At 46.4% G+C, this 14,354-nt stretch overlaps 1 protein-coding gene across 1 annotated transcript; it reads right to left on the bottom strand.

Annotated features, from left to right (window-relative positions):
• Positions 1 to 317: 317 nt before the first annotated feature.
• On the bottom strand, positions 318 to 14,354 carry TEKT4 (tektin 4). The gene is made up of 6 exons (XM_020814032.3): positions 12,473 to 14,354; positions 11,240 to 11,310; positions 8,610 to 8,753; positions 6,966 to 7,188; positions 6,461 to 6,615; positions 318 to 716 (listed from the first exon to the last, which is right to left on the bottom strand). Exons 1-6 carry the CDS (start codon positions 13,004 to 13,006, stop codon positions 500 to 502), a joined length of 1,344 nt encoding a protein of 447 aa, XP_020669691.3. The 5' UTR covers positions 13,007 to 14,354; the 3' UTR covers positions 318 to 499.

Genomic DNA, 14,354 nt, shown 5'->3' with positions numbered 1-14,354 from the left:
GTATTTTAGGGCACACACCCCGATGGGCCAAGGCAAAAGGGTAGACTAATAAGTACTTTCCTTTAAGGCTCTTACTGTCAATAGCTAAGCCAAAAGAGTGGCATTTTAACCCTTTAGAACTGGGGATCAGAACCATACCAACGCTGAGTTGACCTCTAACGTTACGGCAAGTTACATCAGGGAGCGTGGCCTTCCGGGGAGCCCCAGAGGTCCAGATTCAGCCTCCAGGGCCAGGATGCTCGCCCTGTGACGTCTCCCCCACCCCACACCTCTCCCAGGTTAGAAGATAAAAGATAACTCTGACCACATCCAAAATGTCCAGGCAACATTTCTGAATTTTATTTCCACCCAAACCAAAGGACCAAGGCAGGGAGAGGGGGAGGGAGACAAGCTTACCATCCTATTAAGTAACTACCTTTTTTTCATCAGCCGAACCATGCTGAGTGTTCAAAGACTTACATTCCCTGTTCATGGGCTTCTAAGCAGCAAGACAAGGTTCTTATTGATAGCCGGCCAGTTTAAGAACGGTCGGGTACCGGGCACGGTGGGCCATGCATTTCTTCCGGTCAATGAAGATACTGTTGGCCTTCACTGCAATCTCTTTCTCCAAGTTCATCCGGGTGTCTTCCAGATTCCTCAAGGCCTGCTCGGACTCCAGAAGCTTCTTCTTGAGGGCCTGAATGGATTCGGTCAGCTCTTCCACTTCACTAATAAGCCTGCCAAGAAGGGAACCAAGCGCCCATGTTACTCCCAACGCATGGAAAGGCTGAGAAAGTGCAGCTTCCCCAGAAACTATATCTTCGAACAGGAATTGAGGGCTCACACCCTTCGAAGCAAGTTGTGCTAGAGACTGAAGGGTCAAACTATAACTGGTCAAGGACTCTGCGATCTGTGGGCATATGAAGAGGCCTTCGCAGCTCATAAAACCTAGGAGGGAAGGATTCCCAATAAAAACTACGGTGGGTCCGTATGCAGAAGGGAGGTACATTGCAGTCCAGCACATCCAGGTGGTCCTTATGCACCCCGCAGCACCTCTTGGGGGGGATGTGTGCAGAGGTACCCATGGGGTGCAATTTTCCATTTGATTTGGGGGGATTTTTTTAAAAAAAAATGTTGGCTCCAAAAGCCAGCCTATCTACCTCCTGGGAAACACTGCAACCTCCAACACCCCGAGGCTTCCTCTAAGACTTCTGAAATTCATTTTAAGGAGTTTGATGGGGCCACTGGAGGACTTTTTCAGTTTTTAGAAAACATGTGGCCAAAATCCTCTCAGCATACCACGAGAGGGCATCACTTTTACATTATCTGTTGTATACCAAGTTGCGTAACTCAGCACACAACAAATGTAATAGTTATGGCGACTTTGTAAGTTGAGGCAACTTGTCCTCAAAGGTTACACCATTTGTATGACACCAGGTATTTTATGATTGGTATAATCTATGATCTTGCGTATAGCCCCATCAGCTACGAAGCAATAAAGTATTTGTATTACACCAGCAATAAGGTTTTGGCCAATATTTTTATTTATTTATTTATTTATTTATTTATTTATTTATTTATTTATTTATTTATTTAACTTATATGCCGCCCACTCTACCCAAAGAGTGGCTTACAACAGTAATGCTTGTTTGTTGGAGATTGCAAGAACAAGTTCAGCCCCTAGACTTCTGCATTTTGCAGATCACTAGAGATGTTCGTTTCAGATATTTTAGACTACAAATCCCATAATTCCCCTTTTGAGGAGTCCTGCTTGCAGGATCCAGGGACGTGGTGGCGCTGCGGGCTAAACCGCAGAAGCCTCTGTGCTGCAGGGTCAGAAGACCAAGCAGTCGTAAGATCGAATCCACGCGACGGAGTGAGCGCCCGTCGCTTGTCCCAGCTCCCGCCAACCTAGCGGTTCGAAAGCATGCAAATGCGAGTAGATAAATAGGGACCACCTCGGTGGGAAGGTCACGGCGTTCCGTGTCTAAGTCACACTGGCAATGTGACCACGGAATATTGTCTTTGGACAAAAACACTGGCTCTATGGCTTGGAAACGGGGATGAGCACCGCCCCCTAGAGTTGAACACGACTGGACAAAAATTGTCAAGGGGAACCTTTACCTTTACCTTTACTTGCAGGATCCAGAACTTACAGACATCAAAATTGTGCTCACCTGGAGAGAAGGCTTATCTGGCAAGCTTCATGTCTTGGATAGGCCTAACTTCCTGTTTGGAAAGGAAGCTTCCTTTCAAACAGGAAGTTAGGCCTATCCAAGCTAGGCCTTCTGTCCAGGTGAGCATAATTTAAATGTCTGTAAGGTCTGGGTCCTGCAGATGAGACTCCCAAAAGGAAGAATTATGGGATCTGTAGTTTTTTAAAAAATGCAAAATGCAGTTAGAGAAAAAGTCAGGTATGGCTCTCACAGACAGAGTGAAATTAATTAACGGCTTAATAAAAGGGAATCTGGACATTCCCAAGCTGGTAGCAGGAAAGACGGCAGCATTGGTAGCTATGTGAATTTTTTGCCCTGTGAATAGGTGTGTGAATCATGACCCTAATGAAGGAGTGCCTTGTAATATATAAGAGTAAGACCTTGAAATATCTTAACCAGCAGAATAATAGCAAGTAGGTTGAATATTAACGAAGAAATCTTAAAAGGTAAACACAGATTCTGGCTTTTCTCCTGAAGGAATCGTTGCAGAAAGAATGTCTCTCCATCAGAAGAAGCTGGTTTCCATTTGAGAGCAGAGGGTTTAATGATTGTTTTGTAAAATGCAGAAAGAGTCGATTCTGAGCCACTTGTGTTTCTGATGATTTACAGTTTTTATCTTGCAGCCTGGAAGCTGGATTATTTATTCTCTTTGGCTTCATCTCATTTATGTTACTGATTTTATGGGACGGGGAAGACTAGGAAGCAAAAAATGCACCCAGCAGTTCTAGCTTTTTCTTCTCCTTTTTAAAATGTTTTTACAAACACGTCAACATTGGGAGCCGTGTGTTGACCATTTTCCCCGTGTGTGTGTGTTTGCAGAAGCATCAATGCTTGCTTCATTAAATCCGCACCCACAGAACTCTGAGTTAATGGTCTTTCGTTGATAATGGCAGAAAATTGGTTGAAACATGGGGCTGAATAGATTCAGGGCTGGGGAGCATTTTAAGGAGCGACTTAATAACATGTTGCCCAATCAAAGTCTTGTATATTATCCTCCAACCTTACAATATACTTATTTTCCCACGTTTTTGTGACGCAGGAAGCAGAGTCATCAGACTCAATCTGTAGTGAACAGAGACAGCTTCAAATGCACAGCTAACAGAATAGCAAAGACACCGAATGGTTTAGCTTCCTGCCAACCAGGGTTGACCTCAGACATTTTGCTGCCTGAGACCAGGTAAAAGGGTGAAGTGTTCACTGTGTCTAAATTACATTGGCCCAGAAACAGAACGTTCTGCCAGCATCTCTCCCCACTTTGATCAATAAAAGAACAATACATAATAAGAATGGTAGCTTTCTTAAATAATCAAAGGGGTTGCTACCCTTCTGGGAGACTTAGAATCTGTCTCTTGAAGCAGATGCCTCATTATGCCTCATAGCAGGGAGGCACTAGATAGAATCCTGGAATCATTAATGCATTGGAAGGGGCCTCTAAGGCCATTAAACTCCCTGTTCAGTGCAGGAATCCAAGTCAAAGCAGATCTGACAGATGGTTGTTCAATCTTCTCTTGAAGGCCTCCAGCGTTGGAGCAGTCACAACTTCCCAAAGTCATTGGTTCCCTTGTTGTATTGCTCTAACACAGTGGTTCTTAACCTTTGTTACTCGGATGTTTTTGAACTGCAACTCCCAGAAATCCCAGCCAGCACAGTTGGTGGTGAAGGCTTCTGGGAGTTGCAGTCCAAAACTCCTGGGTAACCCAAGGTTAAGAACCAGTGCTCTAACAGTTAAGACGTTCTTCCTCATATCAACCTGGTTTCCTATAGCTTGAGCCCATTGTTACATCTCCTGCACTCTGAGATGATCAAGAATGGATCCTTCCCCTCTTCTGTAGGACTACCTTCCAGGGATTTGAAGAGTGCTAATCCTCTCGCTCCTCAGTCTTCTTTACTCAAGGCTAAACAGGTTCAGTTCTTTCCATCTTTTCTCCCAGGGCTTGGTTTCCTCATCCTCTGATCATCCTTCTTGCCTTCCTCTGAGCTTGCTCCAGTTTTTTGGCATCCTTCTTAAAGTGTGGTGTCCAGAAGTCGACACAGTGCTTTAGATGACGCCTAACCAATGCATAAAGAAGGCTGACTGCCAAAGGATTGATGCTTTTGAATTGTGGTGCTGGAGGAGGCTCTTGAGAGTCCCCTGGACGGCAAGGAGAACAAACCTATCCATTCTGAAGGAAATCAACCCCGAGCGCTCACTGGAAGGACAGATCCTGAAGCTGAGGCTCCGATACTTTGGCCATCTCATGAGAAGAGAGGACTCCCTGGAAAAGACCCTGATGTTAGGAAAGTGTGAAGGCAAGAGGAGAAAAGGGGACGACAGAGGGCGAGATGGTTGGACAGTGTCATCGAAGTGACCAACATGAATCTGACCAAACGTCTGGGAGGCAGTGGGAGACAGGAGGGCCTGGGGTCACAAAGAGTCGGACACGACTGAACGACTAAACATCAACAACAACAGCCAATGCTGAATAGAGGGGAACTAGTACCTCATGGAATTTGGAGACTATACTTCTGTCAATGCATCCTACAATCTCTTTTGTCTTTTTTGCAGCCACATCATACTCTTGACTCGTATTCAGTTTTTGCTCTACAAATTCCAAGATCCTCCTCGTGGTATTATAGATATAATAACATGCAAACCAAGCTGATAGTGGATTCCACATTCTTGGGCATTGCTGGAGGGGGCAATCGACACAGGAATTATGCCTTTTAAAAGCCAGGGCAAAATTCAATATTCAAACTAAAACCTTTTAAACTTCCATCTGTCTGCCGCAGAGTGAAATATATACTTGAAGACTCTTCCATGTGCTGCTCCCTGTTAAATAACAACAACAAAAAAGCCACAGGGTGATGTGAAGTGTTGATTGATTTGCTAGCTCACGTGGATGTTTGTTGCCGAAGATTGCTCGGGCCACTAGCTAAACATGTTCAAGCTCTATTGATTTTGGAAGGGAAGAACTGAGCCCAGGAGGGGTTCGCTGTGCTTAGCATGGATTGCCCCATGGTAGGGAATTATCCCAAATCAATATATGGTGTGTGTCCTGCTTTACTCAACAAGCTTTTCTGATTCCTCTGTGCTAATCATTTGGGATCCCTCTCTTTGTTCGTCCAGCCACCCAAAGTCAGAGAATGTGAAGGAAAATGGAAAGCTGACCGCCGAAGAATTGATGCTTTTGAATTGTGGTGCTGGAGGAGGCTCTTGAGAGTCCCCTGGACTGCAAGGAGAACAAACCTATCAATTCTAAAGGAAATCAGCCCTGAGTGCTCCCTGGAAGGACAGATCCTGAAGCTGAGGCTTCAATCCTTTGGCCATCTCATGAGAAGAGAAGACTCCCCGGAAAAGCTCCTGATGTTGGGAAAGTGGGAAGGCAAGAGGAGAAGGGGATGGCAGAGGATGAGATGGACAGTGTCACTGAAGTGACAAACATGAATTTGACCAAACTCCGTGAGGCAGTGGAAGACAGGAGGGCCTGGCGTGCTTCGTGGGGTCACGAAGAGTCAGATACGACTAAACGACTAAACGAGCAAGCAAAGTAACCCAAGTACCATTTGAATCCAGGACATCTAAACCATTTGCTTCTTTCTTTCCCTGTACTGTTGACACATGCAAGCAAAAGGCAGATCCAGAAATGTACAGGTATGTCCTTTACCGGAGCCCCACTCATTAAAATCACCTAATGTTTCAGTGATGAATCTGCTAAGATGCAACCCTAAACCCAATATTCCAGTCCAAATTACTCGGCCCTATAGCTGTCAGTCTCATGTTGCAGCCCACAGTGGCAACATCAGCAATCCTCAAGATATAATTTCCTTTTTCTTCCATAAAAGTCAGCAAAATTCCCAGTTATCCACGTTCAGAACCTTGGATAGCTCCAGTAAAGTTTATATGAAAACCCAGAGTGGAATTACTCTTCCTGCAAAGCTGGAGCCACCACCTTTCACTGGCAAACAGCTCTCCCTTCCAGCCCTTTGCTGCTACCTCCCAGCTTCTGTCTCCTGAGACAAAGCCTTACTCTGCCTAGCAGTAGAGCCTGTCTAAATGGGGTAGCTGAATTCTGAACCACACCTTAGAGCATGAAACGCAGACCAACTTATTCTGTGCAGGAATGACCCAATATCAAGTGCCTTAACTATTCCATCTCTGACCCCATTTCATCAGCTCCATGGGGCTCAGGTTTGTCAGGCTGAGCTGCAACCTGAGATCAACCACCTCGAGTCTCCACACCTGTCCGTTATTTCAGCCGCCCTGGAATGGCTATTGTGAGGCTCACCTGAACTGAGCAGCATCTCTACAGAGGTCCACGTTGGGCCTGAAAGATCGGTCGTAAAGTCTCGTCTGAGCAACTTTGAGTGGGGTCTCTTTGTCTTTAATCGCTTGCTTGAGGGAGGCAATGTTGTTCTCTTGGTCCCCAATCTCCTTCAGGGCCTGTTGAACAAAAGCAACAAAGGGGGAGGAAAAAAAACATTAGAATGGCTCCAGAGCTCTCTCGGAATAAGGCATGGGTTTGTCCTTTCCTTGGCCTCTAAGGTAGTGGTTCCCATGTGTTCTTGGACTGCAACTCCCAGAAGCCTTTGCCACCAGCTGTGCTGGCCACATGTCCTGTGCAGAGCAATTTTTCTGAAAGCACAACCTAAACCAGGTCCAGCTTCAGGAACATCTCACCCTGTGGGACATCAACACAGCATGGAAAAGTTACTTTCGTGAAGCGCTGTTTTCCAGAATTCCCGGGACTCTGGAACTTCTCTTCTTCCCAGGTAAGTTCCCCAAGGTCTTACTTTCTGCAAATGATGCTCCAGCTTGTGTTTGGCGTCCTCCATCTCCTCGCAGCGTTTGGCAAAGGCCTGGTTCACCGCGTCGCACTGCATGCGCAGGTCCTCCACCGTGTCGTGGAGGATGTTGTCAATCAAAGCGCGGAGGTTGATGGAGGCCAGCTTCTCTCGCTCCGCCCGATAGATGTTGTCATGGCTGTGCTTCGCCCAAGTCTCTGGCGTGGAAGCACTGCGTACGGGACATGGAAGACAACATATTAAGGGGGAAGGCGTCGAAACACAACAGGATCTTGCCACTAGTCATGGTACAGCTTCATGAGGATTATTTCGGTAGAGCTGTGCTTATAAGAGAGGGAGGAAGTGCGGTGCTGTGGCTAGAGTGTTGTGATGATCGTGGTTCAAATTTCTCCTCAGCTGTTAAACTCAAGAGGTGACTTTCAATGAATGACTGTCTCTTAATCTAGAGGTGAGAACGTTTACTCAAATTTCCATTTGGGAAAGGTTTGGTGTGTACATTCCGGAGGTTGTTGAAGGTAAAAGGTAAAGGTTCCCCTTGACATTTAGTCCAGTCATGTCCAACTCTAGGGGGCGGTGCTCATCCCCGTTTCTAAGCCGTAGAGCCAGCGTTTGTCTGTAGACAGTTTCCGTGGTCATGCGGCCAACGCGCCTACACACAGAATGCTGTTACCTTCCCACCGAGGTGGTCCCTATTTATCTACTTGCATTTTTACATGCTTTCGAGCTGCTAGGTTGGCAGGAGATGGGACAAGCGATGGGAGCTCTTGTGGATTGGAACTGCTGATCTTTCAACCTTGCAGCCCAGAGGCTTCTGCAGTTTAACCAGAAACCCCATGTCTCTGCAGTAGCCTTCCAAGCTGCAAGCCAGACCTCACTTCTGTGGAACAGCTTTTTAATTATCTCAACCACAGATTGGAGAGAAAAGCAGAAGCAGTTTGTAAACTGGGTCACATCCAGCCATCGAAAGACAGACCCCCTCCCCTTCTATGTCTGTGGCATCTCTGAAACTGTTAGGGTGCGATAAGCATACCTTATTGTGTTGCAAAAAATGCAGTAGGATCCACCTATCCGCGGGATCAGTATCCACGGATTCACTGGCTGAAAATACGAAATTTAAAAAAAACGAGAAATACCTATTTCCAGGGTGTATTTATCATAACTGGCCACTAGTGGGAGCCAGAGGCCACACAATGAACAGCTTTTGACACATTCGCTGCATTTTTCAGCATCTGCGGGTGGGGCTCTGGGAACCGTGGATACAATGGTCCTACTGTATCTGAATAGTCTCGCTTAAGGATGAATCATGCAAGAGATTTCTCAAACAGAGTGCTTGTGGTCTCCATTCCCTCAATGCTAGCTATGATTCAGCCAAAACAGCACCACCCATTTGCAAGATAGCTCCCAAAAGTTTCAAGGATCTTTGGTCAGGCAGGAGGGCAAACTCAAGGAAAGGAAGAGACATAAATTAGAGAGATTGGGACCATACTTGATCCATTCACATCAAATGTTTACCTGTTTTGATGGGGTAATAAAATGGAGTACCTGGAAACCTAAACTGAAGCCCCTTTCGGCGCTGCCACATTTTGTTGCAGTTTTTACCTGTCCTTCTGGTTCATCCGTGTCCGTTCTCACCTTTCCTCAAACTTGGACGAGCTGGGATGGAACTGGATGTTGGTGCTCTGGTTGTTGTATCTGCCACACTTCTCATCGATGTTGTAGGTTTCGAGTTTGTCCGACCAATCCATCTCGCAAATCTGCTTGTGGTCGCGATTTAACCTGGAGGGTTCAAATCACCGCAAGTCGAGCTTCAAAAAAAAATCACACTTTAAAGCACCACGATGTCCAATCCCAGGCTTGGATTAAGGGAGTGAAATGGGATCCACCCAGCCCCATTTTAGGTCAGCCTAAAAAATTCACGCCCGGGTTGATTTCCTGGAGGGAAAAGAGGCACCTGAAAACATCTTATGGGGCTGGGCTTTGAGTGCCCCGTGATAAGAAGATCAGAGGCCTTAGCGCAACAATACACCCACAACAAAAACACACTGATCACCGTAATCGCCCATCTCCTGAAAAGGACAAAAGCTTATCCCACAGCTATAAATACTGCACTCCCAAGCCAACTACACCAGAGCACAGAGTGCTGTCCTCTGAAGATGCCGGCCACAGAGACTGGCGAAACGTTAGAACGGCCAAAGAGCCCAAAAAACCCACAACAACCATTAGATCAGAGGCATGTTCTTCCCTAGAAGCCAAACCCATTGAGTTCAATGGAACTTGGTGCTTTCTTGCTTTGAATCTGGTTTTCGGTGTTGATTTTGTTTGCGCTTTTTTGTGGCATTGTTTGTTTATTTCTAAATATGTCCGTATGTCCTGTTTTTAGCCTTTAAATACTGTCTTTCAAGGATGTGAGCCGCCTTGGGTCCTCTTAAAAAGAAAGGCAAGGTAAATAATATTTTAAATTTTAAAAAAAACTTGTTCCAGAAAATATGCATAAAGTGACAGCTAGGGTGGCCTTGTATCTTACATTACAGAGGACAGTCCTCTAGCTGAGTTTGACCTTTGTTTGAAGGATTATGCAACCTGACTTTGATTTAAAGGGAAAGAGAGAGAGAAAAAACTCTGCTGAAAATCCTGTCCTAGTAAATGGGGTGCCACTAATAAATTTTACTTTCCATTCCAGTCTCACAAAAAAAATTCAAAATGGGGAGGATGGGTACATTTTTTTCTTCTTCTTCTCTATCCACCTGACACCTCCGGAATAAGAAAGCCTAGGCTTGAACAATTTGCATTATCATGCTGAGAACATCTTGGATTTAATCTCTCATTCAAGAGAAGAATCCACCCTTGAAGCGTGCTTTAACGGGCGCAATTAAAAGTCATTAGAATACAATTCTGAGAAACCCAGCTTTCACGTGATACAAAGCAGTCTGAGATCTTGTTTTATGGGGAAATTTTACTCTGCACCATGAATTTGAGAAATGCTCCCCAGTATATAAACAGAGGCATGTTAAGACGGATGTAAAATTGGACTTGAATACTGCAGTTTGCTTGTGATGGAGTTTTACTCTGTAGATTTAATTGCCAAGTGTGCACATCTCTCTGTGTATGTATAAGACACACCCATGTGTGGCACAACCAGAAAGCACATACACGTATGATTTAACTTCTAGTTCACACTCACAAACCCCATGGAGAATATCGAACCAGACCACACTCTTGCCTCGAGACGCACAAGTTCTCAAACTCTGCTGGGGTGTGTCTTCCTGCTTGCAGCGTCTCCAGCTTTGCACATTGCAGAGAACCACAGGAAACTTTAAATAAGTTTTCTTTACCATTCTTCTAACTCTGCCAGGAAGTCTGCAGTGGGAATCAGAGTTGCTCTGAAACCGGGCTGCAAAGACTCTTAGTTCATACCACCATCTGGCGGCAACACATGGGAATTTTTTTTTAAAGCACTGCCATCCGATTTTAATATATCCCTAGAAGTGGGTTATGTATCCATGAAAAACAATGCTTTGATTAGTCTTTAAGAAACCAAAAGACTCTTGAGTTTTAAAACAAAAAAAAAAACCTTACCTGTTCCTTTTGAATTGGGGAGTTTCGAGGTTTCTCCAAACCCCCAAGAAACCTAAAAATCTTTTTTTGTTGTTGTTGTTTTTTTGAGGGTGTGGATAGTTGGATAGCTCAGTGGTTTAGGTATGTGGCTGCAGAGCCAGAGGTTGGGAGTTTGATTCCCCTGCTGGGTCTCCTGGGAGAGAAGAGCCAGCCTGGGTGGCCTTGGGCAAGCTGCACACCGTCCCAGGGCTCCCCCTAGAGAAAGGAAAAGCTAAAGCACTTCTGGAAAACCCTGGAAAGCATAAGTCAGAACTAACTTGACAGCACATCATCATCGTTGTTGTCATTTTGCTTGGTTAGTTATGTTATGTTTTCCCATTTCCAGACTTTTCCGGGCCTCATGGAGCCTCTGGTAGGTGTACAGGGTAGAAATTTTACACAGCCACCCAAACCCACTGAATCTGTGCGGTCCTGCTGTGTCCTCTCTGAATTTAGAACTTGCCAAGTTATTATTTCTTTTGGACTGTCACACCTCGAACCCCCTAGCTAGCATGTCGATGGCCAAAGTTATAGGAGACCAGTTCACATCCCAGTGTTGGTAGGAGAGGACCACTTTGGCTTATTTCCATCCATCTCACGTGAGACCCAAAGTGGGTTACGTGGTCTGTTGTGGACAACTTGTGAGTAACAGTGGAAAAAGTTCTTACTGCATCTGGTTCACAGCTTGCTTCAAAGTTCTTTTCAGGAGTTCTTGAATGTTTCGGACGAGTTCAGCCTCCTGGATGGGAACGGTAGACACATTGGTACCACAAATAACCAGAATTTGGACATTTTTTTTAAGACTACCCCTCCAGCTCAAGGAATTCTGGGATCTGTAGTCCATCTCCCAGCCCAAGCTCTGGAAACCCCTTGCAAAATGGAGCAGAAGTGAGTGTGAACACCACACGCCAGGCCAGAGGCACGCTGTGATGTTGTGAGAATGCAGGATCAGTCCAGGTAGGGGCAATTTGGCTGCCGACCATGGTTTCCTACAAATATCAGTTTGTTTGTTTTTGAAAAAAGAAAGTAAGAAAATCTCTACCCCTTAGAGTTGAAAAGATACGCTTGAAGCCATGTACGGGCCATCGATCTCTCTTAAAAAGCAATTAAGTCTGAGGAGTGGCTGAGAAAGATGGCCAGCCGGGGCCTTCCACGGCCTACCTGGGATTGCAAATTTAGAACAAGTGATTGGAAAGAGCAAGGAGGCGCAGACCTGCAAACTTAAAACCCTTCTGTTGATTTTCCCACTCTATGCAGGCTGGGGGAATCTTCCCTCCGTAGTCATGATTTACCTCCAACATCTGTTTTTTTTTATCCAGAGTTTGGCCATTCCTGATCAAGGAGGCACCGCCTCAAACTCTGCCCTACCCCAGCTCCACGAGAGAGAGGGACCACTTGCTCTTCTCACAGGCTCTGCTTCTTGGGGTCGCCACACCGAGAGAGGGGCTAAGAAGACATTTGCTCAGAATCATGCCTTCTCGGCTGTGGATCCTGCTTTATGGAATGGGCTCCCAAGGGACGTTTGTCAGGTCCCCTTCCTCCCATGCTAAAGAGTCTGTTATTCCAGGAATAATAATGGGCTCAAATGACAGGAAGTCAGATTTGGGCTGAGTATCAGGAAAAACTTCTCAACTGTTAGAACAGTACGACAACCAGGGACCTTGAGTGGATGCGATCACTCCAACACTAGAGCCATTCAAGAGACAATGGGAACAACTTCTGCTAGATCTGCTAGGATCTGGATTCCTGCCTTGAGCACGGGGTTGGACTCGATGGCCTTAAGAGGCCCCCTCCCAACTTCATGATTCTAGGATTCTGTGTTTTACCCCCGAGCAACAGATCCATGGCTTGCCAAAGGAGACCAAAACAGCCCCTTGTTACTCACAAACAAACAGGCCTACCTTGAGCAACTCTACCTCCACCTGGTCCCGCACCAGGTCCGGAGGCTGCCTGCGTTCGCGACACTGCAGGTTGTCCGTGGCAATGCTGTACGGCACCTCGGAGGCGTCAAGGGCCCGCTCCAGCCGCAGCTTCTGGCCTGCCAGCAGGTCCGTCTCGGCCACCAGGTCCTCGATCTCCCTTTGGAGCTCCGATTTCCAGAAGTGGATGTCCTGGAGGCGCTCGCCCACCTTGGCCGTCGAGTCGTCTTGGGTGCGCCGAGCCAGCTCAGCCGTGTAGGCCGCCACGTTCTGGGACTCATGGCGGACCCGCTCGGAGTGGTCGCGGTCGGCGAAGGCCTCGTGATACTTCGCGTAGTTGTGCTGGTGCCATTCCTCCGGCAGGTATTTCGCCGCCCGGAAGCCGGCCGTAGCCAAGCCGCAAGAGCTGTCAGGACCGGTGTTCAGGGCTGCCTCGTAGACTTTCATCGGCAGCTCGGAGACCGGGACGGTCTGCGGAGCCGGTTCCTTGGTTAGCAACACACCGGGGTGAGACATGGCTCTTTTTGGGTGTTGGGCCTGACCCCTGACACATGCACACACAGCCAACAAACTTCCCCAAGAGGGGTTCCCCACCAAGAAAGCCCCTGGGGCTCCTACAGAGGCCTATAGGATGCTCTGCCTGCCACAAAACCTATGTGCGTCTTCCCGTTGCTACGGGCAACATTCCTGGCCCGTGAGCAGAGGAGAGTCGGGCTGCAGGGAAATGCAAACAGTGTCCTCCCGTTGCCCCGGCGACGCCTGAAGCCAAGGATCCCTGCGCGGAATGTTCTTTATAGAGGCCTCTCTCTCGTTGCCTAGAGAGACCAGGGAGGACCTCACAACAGGACCGCCGAGCTGGAAAGCCTCTAGGAAAGAAAAAAAAAAGCAGAGAAGGAAAAAGCAAGGGAGTTTGGTTTGGCACCCAAGCAGCGATGGTGCGTTTTAAAGAGCATTGAACCCAAGGGGAGAAGCTTGCGGGGAAATTAGATTCCGAGCTGAACAGGGTGCAATATTTTGCATACTTTGAAAGAGCTGGACATGATGCCCACCCTGAAATGCAACGCTCGTCGTGAATAAAATGAACACTGTAAACACTGTTGTTAGGAATAACTACAACAATAGTATCTGGATTCTTCTTCTTTGTTGATATTGTAAATAAGTACTATTTACATATTTACAGTCCTAGTCACATATTTACATACAAAGGACATAATAAACATAGAGTAAATATAGCACATAAATATAGTACATCCAGGTTATGCTCAAAATCCTCCAAGGCAGGCTTCAGCAGTATGTGGACCGAGAACTCCCAGAAGTACAAGCTGGATTTCCAAGGGGCAGAGGAACTAGAGACCAAATTGCTAACATGTGCTGGATTATGGAGAAAGCCAGAGAGTCCCAGAAAAATATCTACTTCTGCTTCATTGACTACACAAAAGCCTTCGACTGTGTGGACCACAGCAAACTATGGCAAGTCCTTCAAGAAATAGGAGTGTCTGACCACTTTATCTGTCTCCTGAGAAACCTATACGTGGGGCAGGAAGCAACAGTTAGAACTGGATATGGAAACACTGATTGGTTCAAAATTGGCAAAGGAGTACGACAAGGCTGTATATTGTCCCCCAGCTCAGTTAACTTATATGCAGAATACATCATGCGAAAGGCTGGACTGGATGAATCCCAAACTGAAATTTAGATTGCCAGAAGAAATGTCAACAATCTCTGATATGCAGAAAGTGAGGAGGAATTAAAGAACCTCGTAATGAGGATGAAAGAGCACAAAAAATGCTCTGAAACTCAACATCAAAAAAACTAAGATCATGGCCACTGGTCCCATCACCTCCTGGGAAATAGAAGGGGAAGA

Source organism: Pogona vitticeps, chromosome 13, assembly GCF_051106095.1.
Source record: "Pogona vitticeps strain Pit_001003342236 chromosome 13, PviZW2.1, whole genome shotgun sequence".
Lineage (NCBI taxonomy): Eukaryota > Metazoa > Chordata > Lepidosauria > Squamata > Agamidae > Pogona > Pogona vitticeps.
The sequence above is the reverse complement of the archived record's forward strand: the minus strand, read 5'-3'. Positions and strand labels throughout refer to the sequence as shown.